Here is a 16,525-nt window from a genome sequence, read left to right on the forward strand (position 1 = left end):
AAAGAATTTAGTAAATATAAATATATACAGATTGATGTTATTAAAATAATTATTAAAAATGACACAAGAAGTTAAAAAAGGAAAAAAGAAGCAAGTAGAAAAAGAAAATCAAAAAGAAAAAAAATTTGAAAAAAATATAAAAGAAAATACAGTTGAAAATAGTAAAATGTATGTAACGTAAAAATATTAAATCCAAATTTAAAATATTATTACAAACATTATTTATTTATTTAAAATATATTAAAAACATTATCAATTTATTTAATTTATAGAGAATGTAATGCTTTATTTATTAAAATTTTTAACATAATTTGAACATATATTTTATATTAACATACAGGTTAGGTCAGGTTATATTTTCATATATTTATAATGAAAGATATATAAGTATATATTATCTAATTATTTTTTATATATCATATTCAATATTTTTCATATAAAAATTATTTAATATCATATCATAATATCATTTAAGTTATTTATATTATATATAAAAAAACCAATTTATATAATTCATTATAAATATATATCATTATATATATTTTATATCAATATAATTAGCATAATAAATTATTTCAAAATTATAAAATATTATATTATAAAAAATATATTATTTTGCAGAAAATATGAATCTTCTATAAGATTTCCTTATCAAAGAGTATGGTCTCGCTCTGCCCTTATATTTCCAGTATTGTTCATAATTTGGTATAGTAGTAAACAGGGTAAAGAAATTTACTTAGCAAAACAAAAAGAAATTTTATTAAGTCGTACTTTAAATATTGAATGTTCAAGTGATTATGAAGCAGAAACAAACAAATATCCTGAATGTGTACCTGAAAAATGTGGAAGAATAGTTATGGATAAATTAGTATTATCAACAGAAAGTGATATATTATTAAAAATAGCAGTAAATGGTTTGAATTTAGGTGGTTCTGATGGTGGTGCAAGTATATTAGATCTCCATTCTGGTGCATTAAGTAAAGGTCAAGGTTTTATAGATATTTACACATTATCAGAAACAAAAAAAATATTCAATAGTTCTGATTTTGCAATTTATAAGTATGTAAATTATTTATAATTCTTTCAAAGAATTTCAATTTTATAATTCTGTAATATTTACAGAACAATAAAAACTAAGATACAACATGCAATAGCACACAATTTTGGAATACCTTCAAATAAAATATTTTTAACAAAGCCTACATTTTTTTCTCGAATGACAAATCTATCTGCAAAAACTATACATGATGAATATTGGCATCCTCATATTGACAAAGTATGTAAATTTATCATAATTTTATTAAAAATTAAAATTTATTTCTAAATTTAAATTTTTAACATAGGAAACATATAAATCTTTTCATTATACAACTTTACTTTATTTGAATGATTTTGGAAGAGATTTTGAAGGAGGTCGATTTGTATTTATTGATAAAAATAATGTCAAAACAGTAATAGAACCTCGTAAAGGTAAACAATAATTATAAAAGATTGATTACAAGAGAAAATATAAATAATAAAAATATTAAATTTATTTTATAGGTAGATTATCTATGTTTACTTCAGGTAGTGAAAATTTACATGCAGTTGAAAAAGTACAATCGGGTATTCGATATGCATTAACCATATCTTTTACATGTAATCCAGATGCCGCTATTTCCGATCCAAATTATCGAATAAAATAAAAAAAAAATTATTATATGAATGAAAATTATGTATTCATTTTAATTTTAAATAAATAAAATGTTTATTTTATTTTAACAAAAAATAAAATGTTCCGTTTTAATGAAAAAAATTATTTATTTATAGAATATATTAGAAATATTTATATATTTATTTTTATTATATAAAAATTTTTTTATTTATTATATAAATTTTTTTAAAAGCACAATATAAGTGATATTCTTGAATTAATAAACAGTTTATTTTTTTGAAATATTCTTTATTCACTTATCAATATGATACAAGAACACATATAACATATAACAAATGCATATTGTATGTGTTTAATGATAACTAAAATTATGAACATGTACATATCTATTATTTAACAAACCAATCTCTTATTACTAATGAGAAAATATAATGTAAATGGTTGCTTTTAATAAAGCATTAAGTATTGTTATGTGCAATATATTCTGAATGTATACAAATATATATAGAATATATATTGAAATTTATCACTGGAATGTCTTTATTTTTTATTACATTTATTTAAATACACTACCTAAAAGTGTACATATAAGAAAAACGTATGAATTGCCAATCATTACTATTTTTACTATTAATATTTTCATATTTTAATATTTTTTTATATTTTTTATTCTGTGTAAAAATGTCAATTTTTTAGAAATCTAGATTAGTGAAATTATTTAACGATGTAATTTAATAAAACAATTCTATGTATATATACTATATGTTTAAATAATGGTATTTGTCCACTATAAAACCATTATAAAAACTTATAGTAGATATCTAAAAAATATATATTATAAATATTTATATTTAATATTTGAAAATGTTTTTAATAATACCCATATAGTATGTAGAAATTATTATGTAATAGACCACAATTACACAATTATTCCTTTATACACGCCCATCCCCCTCAATGCTTATTTATCATTTCACAATCTAAGATATTTTTGATAGAAAATAGAAAAATTGACTACATAACTTAATAATGTAGATGATATAAACAATGCATGTAAAGACCTGAGATAAGAAACATTTGTACAAAAGGAATTTTACAAAAAATATATGTAGGAATCATATTAAAAATTAAACGTTAAGTTTTTTGATGATCATTATCATGTACATCAAGATGTACATTAAGAGCTCTTTGGAATGTTTCTATGCAACATTTATGTACATTTAAGTAATGATATTAATATTACAGAATAATTTTCTGAATTTAGAATAATTTTATAAGTAGAAATATATTTTTTACGTTCTTAAAATATTTGCAATTTGTGATGCATTCTTTCCTGCTAAAATGCTTCTATGATTTCCAGGTAATTTTTCAATTTTTACTTTTTTCTTACAAATCTATAAAAGAAAAAGATTGAAAATATAATAAAAAAAATTTTGAAAATAAAATAAATTTATTCCATATTATTATTTATTATTTGCATATTTAAATGTAATTACCTTTGATAAACCGTAGTCTTCGTCTAAATCAACAAAATTATCTTTGGCTTTAATTAATAAAATATCTCCATTAAATACACTTGGATTATAATTATAAACTGCCAGCAGTTTCTTGTAGAATAATAGACCAGCAACTTTTAAATCGTTAACATTCAATTGTGGTTGGTCTATAATTTCTACTACTTTATCTAATAACTCTTCATCGGATACAGATTTTAAGATATCATAAGTCTAAAAAAAAAAAAAAAAATTAAAAAAAAGATAGAATATATATTTTTAAATTATGAAATAATATATTCGTAAAAATAAAAATACCTGAATGAAATTGATTTTCTTATTAAATTGCTTGATGAAATACGACAGAGATTTTCTGTAACCATTTGCACTCACATCATCTTGATTAGTAAGCTTTCCAATTTCCACAGAATGTAATTTCACAAACGCCGGTGAACCGTCAAGGAGCGTTAAAACTACTGTATTTCCAGCCTTTTCTAATTGAACAGCCATTTCAAATGCAATACAAGCCCCAAAGGAATATCCTGCTATATGATATGGTTCTTTAGCTTGAATCTTTTGCATTTCTTTCACATAAAAAGCAGCTAATGCTGATACAGATTCTAGTGGACTATTTTCAATACATTGAAAACTCCAAACAGGTCGTTCCAATTCACTAGCTAAAGTTTTAAATGGTGTTTGTGTTCCTTCAATAGCGTGAACAATGAATATCGGTTGTCCTTTTGAACTCTTTGTTTCCAACTGTACAAGAGATTTAATAGGTACAAGTTCCAAAGAATTAACTTGAAATAGAAAATCTTCTACAATATCTTCTTCTGAATCTGTAGTATTCACTTGTTCTTCTGAAGTAGGAGCGTCAAGTTGTTGTAATTTTCTGAATGTCAAAGTACGAATTTCTAAGGCTGACAATATTAGATCATAGTTTCTCTCGAGAGTTTGTTTAATTTCTGTTCCCATTAGGGAGTCCATTCCAAGATCAGCCAAAGTAACACTGGGATTAATGGATTCCAATGCTTTAATACCCATGATATTGGCTACTGCTTCGACTACACTAACTTTTAATCCAACTTCTACTCTTTTATCTGCTATAACCATGGAAGATAAAACTGGATGTGGTTGTTGAAGGAAGATATCCATTGTATCAAGACAACTTTGTATGCGCTGAGGCAAAGTACCACCAATCTCAGTATCACTAGAACCATTCATTGTATCTGCAAAAAAAAAAAAAAAAAAAAACAAAATATAATATATAAATATGAAAAATATAACATGAAATCAATATTTATAAAAAAAATGTATAATACCTATAATTAAACCAACATCACCAATAGCTCCCCATTGAATGGCAAGACCAGGTAAACCATTTGCTTGTCTATTTTCTACTATCCTTTCCATAGCAGAATTTGATAAACCATAATTACTTTGACCTATATTACCTCTTCCACACGAAATAGATGAAAACACAACAAAATAATCTAACGAGGAACAATATTCTCGTGATACTATATCTAAATTCTTAGTTATGGTAATTTTAGGCGATGCTGATATTACAAAATCAGATTCTGAGAGATTTTCAATGAGACCATCTCGTAGAACAGCTGCTAAATTGAATATACCACCAATAGGAGCAAGTTCATTGCTTTCTTTGATAAGTTGTTTTGTTCCAGTTAATGTTATTATATCTATCGTGGAAATTTTAACATGTACACCCATCTCACGCCAGCGACGAATACACAATGACTGAAAGCCAGTACGTATTCCAGATCTTGAAGTTAAGACTATATATTTTGCACCACGTATGATCATCCATTCTGAAAGTTCCAAACCAAATCCACCAAGACCACCAATTATTATGTATGATTTTTCAGGATTCATATATGTACGTGGAATAGCTGAAACTATCTTTGTTGATGGCTGTATAACTTTTTGCTTTTCCTCATCTCGAATTTTCAATAAAACTTTACCAATATGTTTGCCAGTAGCCATAAATCTAAAAGATTGTTCAATTTGTTGTTCTGAAAAAACTGTTGAAGGAAGTGGTCGAACAGCACCACTCTCTATTCCTTCATTGATAAGTCTTGCAGTTTCTCTTCTCTCTGGACTATCACCTTCCAAAATAGCATCCAAAAGTATTCCATGAAAAGAGGCATTTTTTAAGAATACAGACATCCCAAGAGGAGAATCATTTGATAAATCAAATTTTCCAATTTCAAGAAAACGACCACCTATAGCAAGACATCTGACACTAGCTTGTAATTTTTCTTCAGCTAATGAATTAAGCACTATATCTACACCACGTCCATTAGTTTCGGTAAGTATTAATTGTTCAAAGCTGGTATCTCGAGAATTGCCAATGTTCTTATCAGTCAATTGAGGGAACATTTTCTTCAAGAAATCTCGTTTCTCTTGAGTTCCAACAGTAGTGAATACTGTACATCCTGAATGCAAGGCTATAGAAATACTAGCTTGTCCAACACCTCCGCTACCAGCATGAATCAAAACAGTATCACCTCGTTTCATGCGACCACGGACACATAGAGCATAATAACTAGTAGCATAAGCAACAGGAATAGTTGCTGCCTGTTCCAGAGACCATTTATCAGGTACTTTCCACATGAAATCAGGATCAGCTACAACAGTAGTAGCTAAACCACGCGCTGCTACCATAGACATGATTCGTTGACCTTTTGGATCACGTCCGGAAAATTCAAGACCTAATATACATTCTTGAGAAGCTAGATTTCCAGGAAGAGCATCTGGTGGTAATTTTCCAGTTGCTAACATGATATCCCTAAAGTTTAATGGTGCATAGTATACAGAACATAATAATGTGTTTGGAAATTTTTCTGGCTGATAATAGCTGAGTGGACTTTCAATCCATCTTAAGCTGCTTAAATCACCTCTATACAAAACATTAATATTGGCATGTTCAACTTGCAGAGATTCTTCATTTTGTAAATCCAATTGTAAATGTCTATAACTTCCCCATTGTCCTCCTTTTAGAACATTAGCTACTAAATGTTTGTTTAGTTGATGGGTATAAAATTTATCATTTAAATTAAATTTAGGTAAATTTTTGTCTTGAATGAAAACATAACTTGCTTTCGCACCACCATCTTCCAAACGAATACAGTTCATGAATCCAATCATACCTATACATATTATGATTATTAAAATTTATGAAAGTATTGTATCCTGATAAAAATATTGGATAATATTTACCAAGTAATTCTTCACCCTGGCTAACCAAGAGAAGTTCCTGATTCTCACTTACAACTTTTTTTAAGGCCGCTTTTACACCTTCTAACCACATAAAATTCTTTTCTGTTATTTGTATGACAATAGGAGCAGATCTATGTTCTTTTTTTCTAAATAGATGATATGAGCTTCCAGCAACAGTTTGTGTGGCAATATGAATCATATTTTGATTTAATAAATTAGCCGAATTAACATCAATTTGACTTGTTTCTTCCAAAAAAAGAAATCCATTATTTAACAAACTATCTGTCAGATTTTTCAAAACATTCCATGAATTGCTAGACAATATGTTGCTAGCTATTACAAGATGTGAATTTTCGGCGATCGGTTCTTTCTCTTCATTACGTATTGCAATAGTAACATTAAATTCTTCCAAACCACTATATTGTTTACGTGAATTTACTATCACTTGTACTTCAAACTAAAAAAAAAAACTTTATAAGTTTTCTCAATCTTTTTTTACACTGTAATGTAAATAATGTAAATATATTAATGATACTTACATTAAGTTGGATTTCTGAATTAGAAAACTGAATTATATCAGGCACAAATAGATAATCTATAGGACGACTTCCAGCTACTTCAACAATTTTGGTTTTTTTACGTCCTATATTTTCACAAACAATTTGTAGAAGTACAGTAAGAGCATATTGCTTGGCTTTTTCTGGATCCTGCGCTAATGGTTGGGAATTTTCAAAAGGTACAAACAAATATTTTTCAAATTTGGGAATTCGATTTTGTTGTTTTTTTGTAATCAAAGAGGCTTTCATTTTTCTGATTTCAATACCACCTGATTTAATAACATCAATATTTGAATAAAAATATACTGGAACACCCTCATTTTCTTTATAATTTTTGATAAAGTCTAAGTGAACAATAGGATTGATAGCAGCATATTGCAAACGAACAGGTACATATAGTCCTCTGTTATCCTTTCCAAGGATGGAAAATTGAAGCATAGTATCAATGAATGCAATCCAATTATTATTCCAAAGAAGATTACCAGAAATTCCACGATTAGAAATGGATTTAATACCTTGAAAGATTCCACTATAATGATAACCTCTCAGTCTAAGTTCCTTGTAAATATCATTTATATTCAATTCCAATGATTCACTTTTTTTTAAAATTGGTGCAGGAATATTTAATAACATTTTATTGATATCATCTGGTACAGAAATTGTTCCAGTTACTGCCACAGATCCATTTTCACAAATTTCAAACTGACCAGTACCCACAAATATATTGATTAAAAATTTCACAACTCCTTCCTTTGGCATGATAGTAGCTCTTTGAAATTTTACATTCTCAAATATAATTGGCAATTGCTCGTAATCAACTCCTCGTAGTTTTGCGAAGGTTTTCCAAGTAATTAATAGATAACCAGTAGCAGGGAAAAGAATTCTTTCATCAATATTATGACCAATTAAATATTCATCTGATTCTTTCGCTAGATCGAATTCTACTACACTTTCTCCAAAGGACGAATTTGCTGAAGAGAAAGTAGCTACATCCCATTGCATAGAATGATCCCATTTAACCAAACTATTGATCATAGGTGTACCATGACCAACTGGATAATTAACTGGTGGATACAACTTGGAAACTTTGGGTTGTCCTCCTGCCATATATATTTTTCCTATATTTTCTAGCAATAAGTTTAGATTATTTGAATGGTTTCGTTTATGTAGACCAATATTGGTCACAGATGGAGGCAATGATCTTCGCAAAATTGCTTGTAACAGAGAATGTGGTGCAATTTCAATAACTATCGCATCTTCCGGAATATGAGATAATGCTTGATAAAACAGAACAGGTGATAATAAATTGTTTACATGATATGCAGCACTGCTAAGCTGTGCCAATGGAGTGTTCCATGCTTGTTCAGGTATCGATGTAGAAATCCATCTGGAAGATCTCTGTTTTGGATTTGGAATAATTTTTTCTAACATAGTACGAAGCTTTTGTCCTACTGGAGCTACATATTTGCTATGGAAAGCAACACCAGAACTATTTACTATTTTTACAAAAATGTCATCTTTTTTTAATTCTTCTGTAAATTTCTTAAGAGATTCAATTGGACCAGAAATTGTTACAGAATCACTTGCATTATTACAAGCTGGTGTTACATCAGGTGGACATCGAGCTGCTATTTCTTCCCAACTTAATCCAACAGCAGCCATTGCTCCAAGCTGTAAATTTGAATCCATGATAGTTTTTCCTCTCCAATATGCTGCCAAAACCGTTTGTTCTGGTGTAAATGTACCATCTGCATAAGCACATCCTAATTCACCGACAGAATGTCCAACAATACCATCAGGTTGAATTCCTAGGTATGTTAATACATCTACTAGAGCAACTTGGATGGCTGCAATTGATACAAATGAATGAAGAACATTTTCAAAAGTTTCAGATGTTCCATTCAGAATAAGATTCATTAGATCAATTCCTTCAGGTTTTAGAGCTTCAGCACATTTTCTTAAACTTCTTTGAAATGTTTCGATATTCAATAAATCTTTACCCATGCCTGGCCATTGAGATCCCATACCAGAAAATACGAACCAAATAGGACGTTTCTTGTCAACATATTGATCAATTTCTTCAACTTTAACATTTCCCATAACAGAATATCCTCGATATAAATGATTGGATATATTATTTGCATAAATATCATGAAGTAGAGCAATAAACTCATCATCTTTTTCATATTCTTGAGCTTTATTTAAAAAAACTCTTACAGCTTCTTCAGTACGACCAGATATAGTTACTAATTTGGGTACTTTACTGTCTAGAACTGGTAATAATTTTGGCTTTGGATGTGTACGAAAAAGAATATGCGCATTAGCTCCACCAAAACCAAACGAATTTACAGCCACTAATCCACCTTTCCATGGCATATTTTTATCCACAACTTGTATACTTCCATCATTCAATGCTGGTATATCTGCATTTGGAATTTTGAAATGCAAATTACCTGGAATTATACCTTCTTCCATAGCAATAAGCAATTTCGATATGGAACATACTCCGCTAGCAGGTTCTGAGTGTCCCATATTAGATTTAACAGAACCAAGCAATAGAGGAGTTTTTCTACCTTTGCAAAACAGATTTGCTATAGAATTGACTTCTTGAGGGTCACCAACTTTTGTTCCAGTACCATGAGCTTCTACATAAGAAACATCTGCAGGATTAATACCTGCTTCTGCATAAATCTCACGCATTAATTTATTCTGCATTTCTCCATTGGGAAAAGTGATTCCTTGGACTTTGTTACCATCAGTATTGGTTTTAGAATGTATAACTGTGGCGTACACTCTGCGTGCATCTTTTGCTTTTTGTAGAAATAGTACAGAGACAGCCTCTGATCTGACATATCCTTTACCATCAGCATCAAATGCTTTACACATACCATCTGAAGATAACATGCTTAATCGATTGAATTGAAGAGATTGAGTAGGCTTTAAAAGAAGATTGCAACCGCCAACAATAGCAGAATTACATTCTCCTGAACGAATCGAAGCGATTGCTTGATGCATAGCATATAGGGATGATGAACATGCAGTGTCTACAGCATAACTAGGACCATTGAAATCAAATGAATATGAAATTCTATTTGGAAACATAGCTCTGCAGCAACCAGTCAATGCATATCCTATAAATATATATTGAAATTATTATTATTGTTTTTGTTATTATCAAACAAAGATTTCATATACTAACCATTAATTTGATCTGGATCATTAGTCCAATATTCGTCTGATTCTGATGCAGAAACTCCAATGAATACGCCAGTTTTAGATCCTCTAATATCATTTGGATTAATACCAGCATCTATAATTGCTTCGTAAGTTGCTTCCAAGAGAATACGTAATTGTGGGTCCATTACGTGAGCCTGTTTGGCGTGAACACCAAAGAAGGTAGCATCGAATAAATTGAGTTCCTTCAATTTACCACTCCTTTCAGGTAGGCCATACATACCGGAAGGCCATCGACGATCATCATTTGTGACCATATCGATGCCCTCAAATAAATTTTTCTTAAATTCTTCAACATTTGAAGATTCAGGATAACGTCCTATATAAAAAAGAGAGCATTTAAAACAATTAAAAAAATTTTTACAAATCATAAATATAAATATGATTAGTAATCAGTAAATATTCACCTGAAAAACCGCTAATTACAATTTCATCATTTATATTATATGGAGTGGTATCACCATTCATCATAGTTGGTTCTCCTACAACTGGAGTGTTTGCACTTTCAAATTGAGCTGGCATTATGATAAATATTAATAGTTAATTTCTTCAAATATTTAAATTATTTTGCAGAATTTATCAGACGTGGGAGCCTAGTGGACTATAAGCTAAAAAAGAAAAATAACATCACTTTGAATATATTTTATATATTACATAACTTATTATTCTAAATTAATCATATATATATATATATTATATATTATTAATATTATATATACATATATATTAATATTATACTACATTATATATATAACTTATAGATTAAGAGAACAAATTATTTAACTTTTATATATCAATTTTCTTTTATAAAAATATTTTAAGAAATATAATAATTACAGAAATTATTTTTTTAATTATAATCGAAATTCCGTAAATATAAAATGACGGGAATCAGCTGTTCCGTTGAATACTTCAGACGTCTCAGCAATTGTATTAAATTACTGTAATAAATATCTCTTCTCGTCATGTGATCAATTGAGCGATTTCAATTGGATTCACTTCGGGATAAATCAGTTTAGTGAAGACTTTATACATGAAAGATACAACATTATCTTTCTGTCTGGTGTTACTTACAGTTATTTCTTATAAATATTTCATATTTTATTTAAAATTTAAATTAAAATTTATCATATTTATCTTATCTATGTTATTTTAATATTATATAACTATTTCTTATATTTATTAATAGATTTTATATTTAATAAAGGAAAAAACTATCGATATTTTTAAGATTCGCATATAAAAAAGATCTTTGAATTCAAAATCCAATCGCCATACTGAATAATAGATCGATAATTTGAAAATTATGCGTGAGGGTATTCTTAAAATTTGTTAAATTTATTATCAAAATTCATGATTTTAATAAAGGATATTGTTAAATATTTTTACTGAATAAAAAAATAGAAAATAAAAAAAATGTTTTTTTATCATAATTTATGATAAATCATAATATTATATGATATGATAATAAAATAATAAAAAAGATGATATTAAAAAAATAAAAAATAAAAAAATATTTTTTTATTATAGGTTACAATGAATCATAGTATTAATTAATATCAATTAACGTCATATAATCAATGATAATATATTAAAATATTTGCGCATAACATACATAATAAGTGATAAAATTAACATTTTTTTATCTTCACATGATTATCCGATCTGGTTTTGATTAAAACGTAATAGTAGAACACGTGATACGACGTTGACCTCAACGGATAAATTATATCATTATCCATTATACTGTTACACCATAATTTATTAACATAATTCAATTAAACAATTTGATTATGTATTGTTTTGTTATTCAATTTAATTAAAATTTTATTTAATTAAATTTTATTATAGTTAAATTATATATTAATGATCGCATGATATATATTTCCAATCGCTTAATTAATATAATTATAATTAATTACAATCCTTTATTAAATTAAAAGATTAATGTATTGGGATGAAATTTTGGATGAAATCATTTGGATGAAATATCTTTTATTGCTGTAGAAAAAAAATTTACGTTTATTAATCTACAAAAGAAAATTTCACTATATACTATATATTATATATTAAAGAGATAAAATATACATATTCACATAATTCTTAAATTTATTAATTTCTTAATATATTATAATAAAATGATATTGCAATTCAGTTGTTTAAAAATGGTAATAGTTTAAATATGTATAAATATACAATAAAATATTCATTGCTAATATTTATTTTTAAATAGTATTAATATATCGAGACTATAATTAAATAAATTAATAAATCTTTCATTTAAATATGAAATTTTTGAGAAAAAGTAATTATGTGCTATTTTTATCTTTTTATTTTTACATATTATATATTGATAATATATTGATAATATATCAACAATTTTATGAACTGTGAAACAACTTAAGTTACATTTATATCGTATTATCAAACAAAAAAATTAACATTATTTTTTCTAAGGTTATCTGAAATGTTTTTTTTCTTTTTAGTCATTTATTGCGTGCGTGTACATTTTTTACTATCATATTTGTGTCTTAATATATGTATATTAGAATCTACATATTTTTACATTTTTATTTTTTTGCTAAATATCTTCCGATTTTAAAAATATATAATAATTTATTAAATTATTTTTGGAAACATATAATATATGATTATTAAATTTTTTTTCTTTTTATATTTTCGAAATTTAAAACTATATTTCTTGAATTGATAATAAAAAAAAAAATCAATTCTTTATATATATTAAATATGATTAATGTCAAAAATATTTGAAATTTATTTTAAGTATTTTAAGTATATTTTTTTTAAATCAAATAATTTTAATATATATTTTTATTATTAAATTATTAAAATTATTAAAATTACCGTAACAATGAAATCTTTTAAAATGTAAAATTTATTAAAAATTAAAAAGATTTAAATTAAATTATTTATAAAAAATTATGAATAGTTTTAATCGCAAAATCTAATTATTTATGATATATACTTGGAAATATGTTTATTTAATTGATTATTTAATAATATATAAAACAATAATAATGATAAATTAAAAATTTCTGATATAGAATGTTTAATTTAAAAATATCATATATATATATATATATATATATATACATTCTATATCAGAAATATATATATATATATATATATGTATATATTTTAAATATTTTTTGAGTACATATAACAATATTATATTATAATATTTTATATTTTTAATTATAATATAGTCAATATTTTAACAAATTAATTATAATATATTACACAGTGATATATATAAATCAATATATATATATATATATATTACTAATTTTTAATATAAAAAAACTGAAAGAATAATATATAATTTGCAAGCTTATAAATGCTAATTTTATTATTAAAAAAATATATTCCATAAAATTCAAATTATAATTAAATAATTTCATCACGTAAAAATATATAATTACAAATTTATATTTTACATAAATTTAAACTTATCTCTTTACTCTTATATTCTGTAGTAAGTCGCAATGTTTATATTTTTTGAAAAAATAATTATTAAAATTAAAATATTTATTAAGATTAATCGTAAATATTATAACATATACAATGAAATGAAAAAAAAAAAAGAAAATAACTGTAGTTTAATATGATAAATATAGTAATTTATAGTTTAATATTTATAGATAAATTTAAATCGATAACAAAAAGAATACCATTATTCTAATAATTAGTTATACTGATCTAATTGATAATAATCGTTTTACGATAAAATCTTATTTCAAAATATAAGAAAGATAAAAAGATAATTTCAATGTTAAATTATTGAAAATTTGCCTTAAAAAATCAGATATTCAAATATTACACATAAATTCAAATATATTGGTTTCAATTTTTTAAGATTTATTATTGTGTAAAAACTCATTAAGAAGTCAGCGTTATACTTGGGAACCTCTCCTTGTCAGCATTAGTTGATCACGTATCACGTGTTGCGCAAAATAGATGCGCATAAGATCAAAATATCTATGATCAATTTCTGATTCTATGAAAATCAAATTTTCTACTTTTTAATTTTGTGAAATAAATTTAAATAAATTAAATTGTTGTATAAAATTTATAATATTTTATTAATAATCATAATATATTAATGATATATTAAAAAATATATCAATAAATGTATAAAATTTTTATTATAGATATTTTATATTTTTAGGATATTTTTTTTATTCAAAATTCATTTTTTAAATAAAATTCATAATAAAAAGAATTTACTATTCAATATAAAAATAAATAATGATGCAACAAAAAAAAAATAATAACAAAATATTTATATACATTAAATATTTCATAAAATATTTTTTATATAAATATATCTCGAGATAAATTTGCATTATTTTAAAATTATATTTATAATGTTAAATTTATTATTGATATTTTGTTAAATTAATAATCATTTTTAATTGCACTTTTTTTTATTTAAAAAAAATAAAAAATATTTTCATTACAAGTTTGTAGAAAAAAATAGAATCACTTATTAATCATAAATGAAAAAATATAAACAAACTTATTGTTAGGTCAGCTTAGATAAAAAACATTGTTTTTCTAAGAGTTAAATTTAGAACAATATTCATAATAAGTGATAAAAATTTTAACAAAAAGAAAAAAATTTATAAAAAAAATTAAGTTTATAAAAAGAATAAGTAAAAATATATCTTTAAATAATTATTATAATTTGTTTTTTATTTATTATACTTAATATATATGTATCAAAAAAAAGCACTTACGACTTAATAACATGATAATTTAATACCGTCTACTCGTTGAAAATACAAGATAAGTATACAACGCAATAATAAAAATTTAAACAAGTTAAATTTAATATTAATGCGAAATTATAATTTAATGCGTTTATTCATTCGTCATTCGTGCTGAATAGATATACAAATATTAACTTAGCTAATATCACATTATATATATCACTATGTTTTTATTTGTAAGAAAAATATATAATTATTATATAGTATCATGATAATATTATATATATTATAAAATAATTTTTCAAATTTAATTTAGATAACAAATAAATAGTAATTCAATTCTTAGATAAATTTTTTTCTTACTGATATTTTTTTCGTTTCAAATAGTATTATATCAATCAATATTCACTAATGATTAGATTTATTGATATTATTATGATTATTATATCTATTATATCTATATGAAAGTTTTTTCAAATTTCAATTGTTTTACAAAACACAAAAGAATCTTTCATAGAATATAATTTTGTTGGAAATATATGTAATATATGTATATATATATATATATATATATATATATATATATACACAATTCGTGAAAATGTAAATATTATTAATTTAATATCACTAAGAAAATTTATAATTATTTTATATATTATTGATAATCGTGTTTATTTTCAAAACTTTCGATTAATATAAGAAAGAAATCGAAAGAATTATTGTTATTAAAAAGTCGAAATTTTATTAATTAGAAAAATTAACCAAATTTAATTCATTGATTGTTAATTAATATTTAATTCATATATAAGATTTATACTATATAAAATATTTATTTATTTTGTATAACTAAACAGAAAATGATAACAATTTATTATTTAATCATTAATTAGATATTCACTGATAAAATTTTATATCTTAATATTATAATAATATTAAATAGTTTTATTAAAAAATTAATGTTCTGCATTATCTGATAATATGTATATTGTGAATATAATTGATAAGTAAATATAATCGATTAATTTTCTATTTAATAATTTTTTTTTTAATATTTAAAAAGACTTGAAAAGAATTTTTTGAAGTGTCAATAATTTGGATTATATTGTTAATAAATTAAGTGTACTTTATTATATCAATTAGTAATAAAATGTTAAAAATTTATTTAAAGTGAAATATCGTTTAACCACTTACCTCACACGTGGATATAATCCTGATAAATGTTATTGAATTCTATTTTCCTTTTTGCTCAAAAATCCTGCGTATTTAATTAACGTTCACCACTAAATTAGAAATAAATAGAGTAGATCTTGTCGATCAACTTGTAATGACAATAATGAAGGAATAACGAAATGTGTAATAATATTTAAATAGAAAAATGGCTCTGCTATTTAGTAATTTTATATATACGCGACGTGCAGTTTCCCTATCGATAAAACCAGTATAAGCACCATGGGCACGTCGCAGAAAACTGGCTAACGTCTAGCTCGTGAGCATCTCGTTATTATTGAATTGGACAGACCCTATGGTCTGACATCAGACCATGTGGCGTCGACCAATAGGAATTCACGTTTCCGGTACGCAAGCGCACGAGAATGAACCGGCGTTCCATCTTCC

The 16,525-nt window shown here is 24.8% G+C and overlaps 2 protein-coding genes across 2 annotated transcripts; one reads left to right on the plus strand and one right to left on the minus strand.

Annotated features, from left to right (window-relative positions):
• The first annotated feature begins 58 nt into the window (after positions 1-58).
• On the plus strand, positions 59-1,693 carry LOC412272 (2-oxoglutarate and iron-dependent oxygenase domain-containing protein 3). Its single transcript, XM_016914192.2, has 5 exons — positions 59-168; positions 622-1,059; positions 1,123-1,276; positions 1,344-1,470; positions 1,543-1,693. Exons 1-5 carry the CDS (start codon positions 59-61, stop codon positions 1,683-1,685), a joined length of 972 nt encoding a protein of 323 aa, XP_016769681.2. The 3' UTR covers positions 1,686-1,693.
• A 248-nt stretch (positions 1,694-1,941) lies between these two features.
• Positions 1,942-16,412, minus strand: LOC412815 (fatty acid synthase). Its single transcript, XM_006567404.3, has 9 exons — positions 16,103-16,412; positions 10,586-10,786; positions 10,144-10,497; positions 6,927-10,075; positions 6,388-6,844; positions 4,470-6,317; positions 3,466-4,376; positions 3,151-3,381; positions 1,942-3,048 (listed from the first exon to the last, which is right to left on the minus strand). The coding sequence occupies exons 2-9, from the start codon at positions 10,698-10,700 to the stop codon at positions 2,947-2,949; spliced, it is 7,167 nt and encodes a 2,388-aa protein (XP_006567467.1). The 5' UTR covers positions 10,701-10,786; positions 16,103-16,412; the 3' UTR covers positions 1,942-2,946.
• Between the last annotated feature and the right edge of the window lie 113 nt (positions 16,413-16,525).

This window comes from Apis mellifera, linkage group LG9 (genome assembly GCF_003254395.2).
Source record: "Apis mellifera strain DH4 linkage group LG9, Amel_HAv3.1, whole genome shotgun sequence".
Taxonomy (NCBI): domain Eukaryota; kingdom Metazoa; phylum Arthropoda; class Insecta; order Hymenoptera; family Apidae; genus Apis; species Apis mellifera.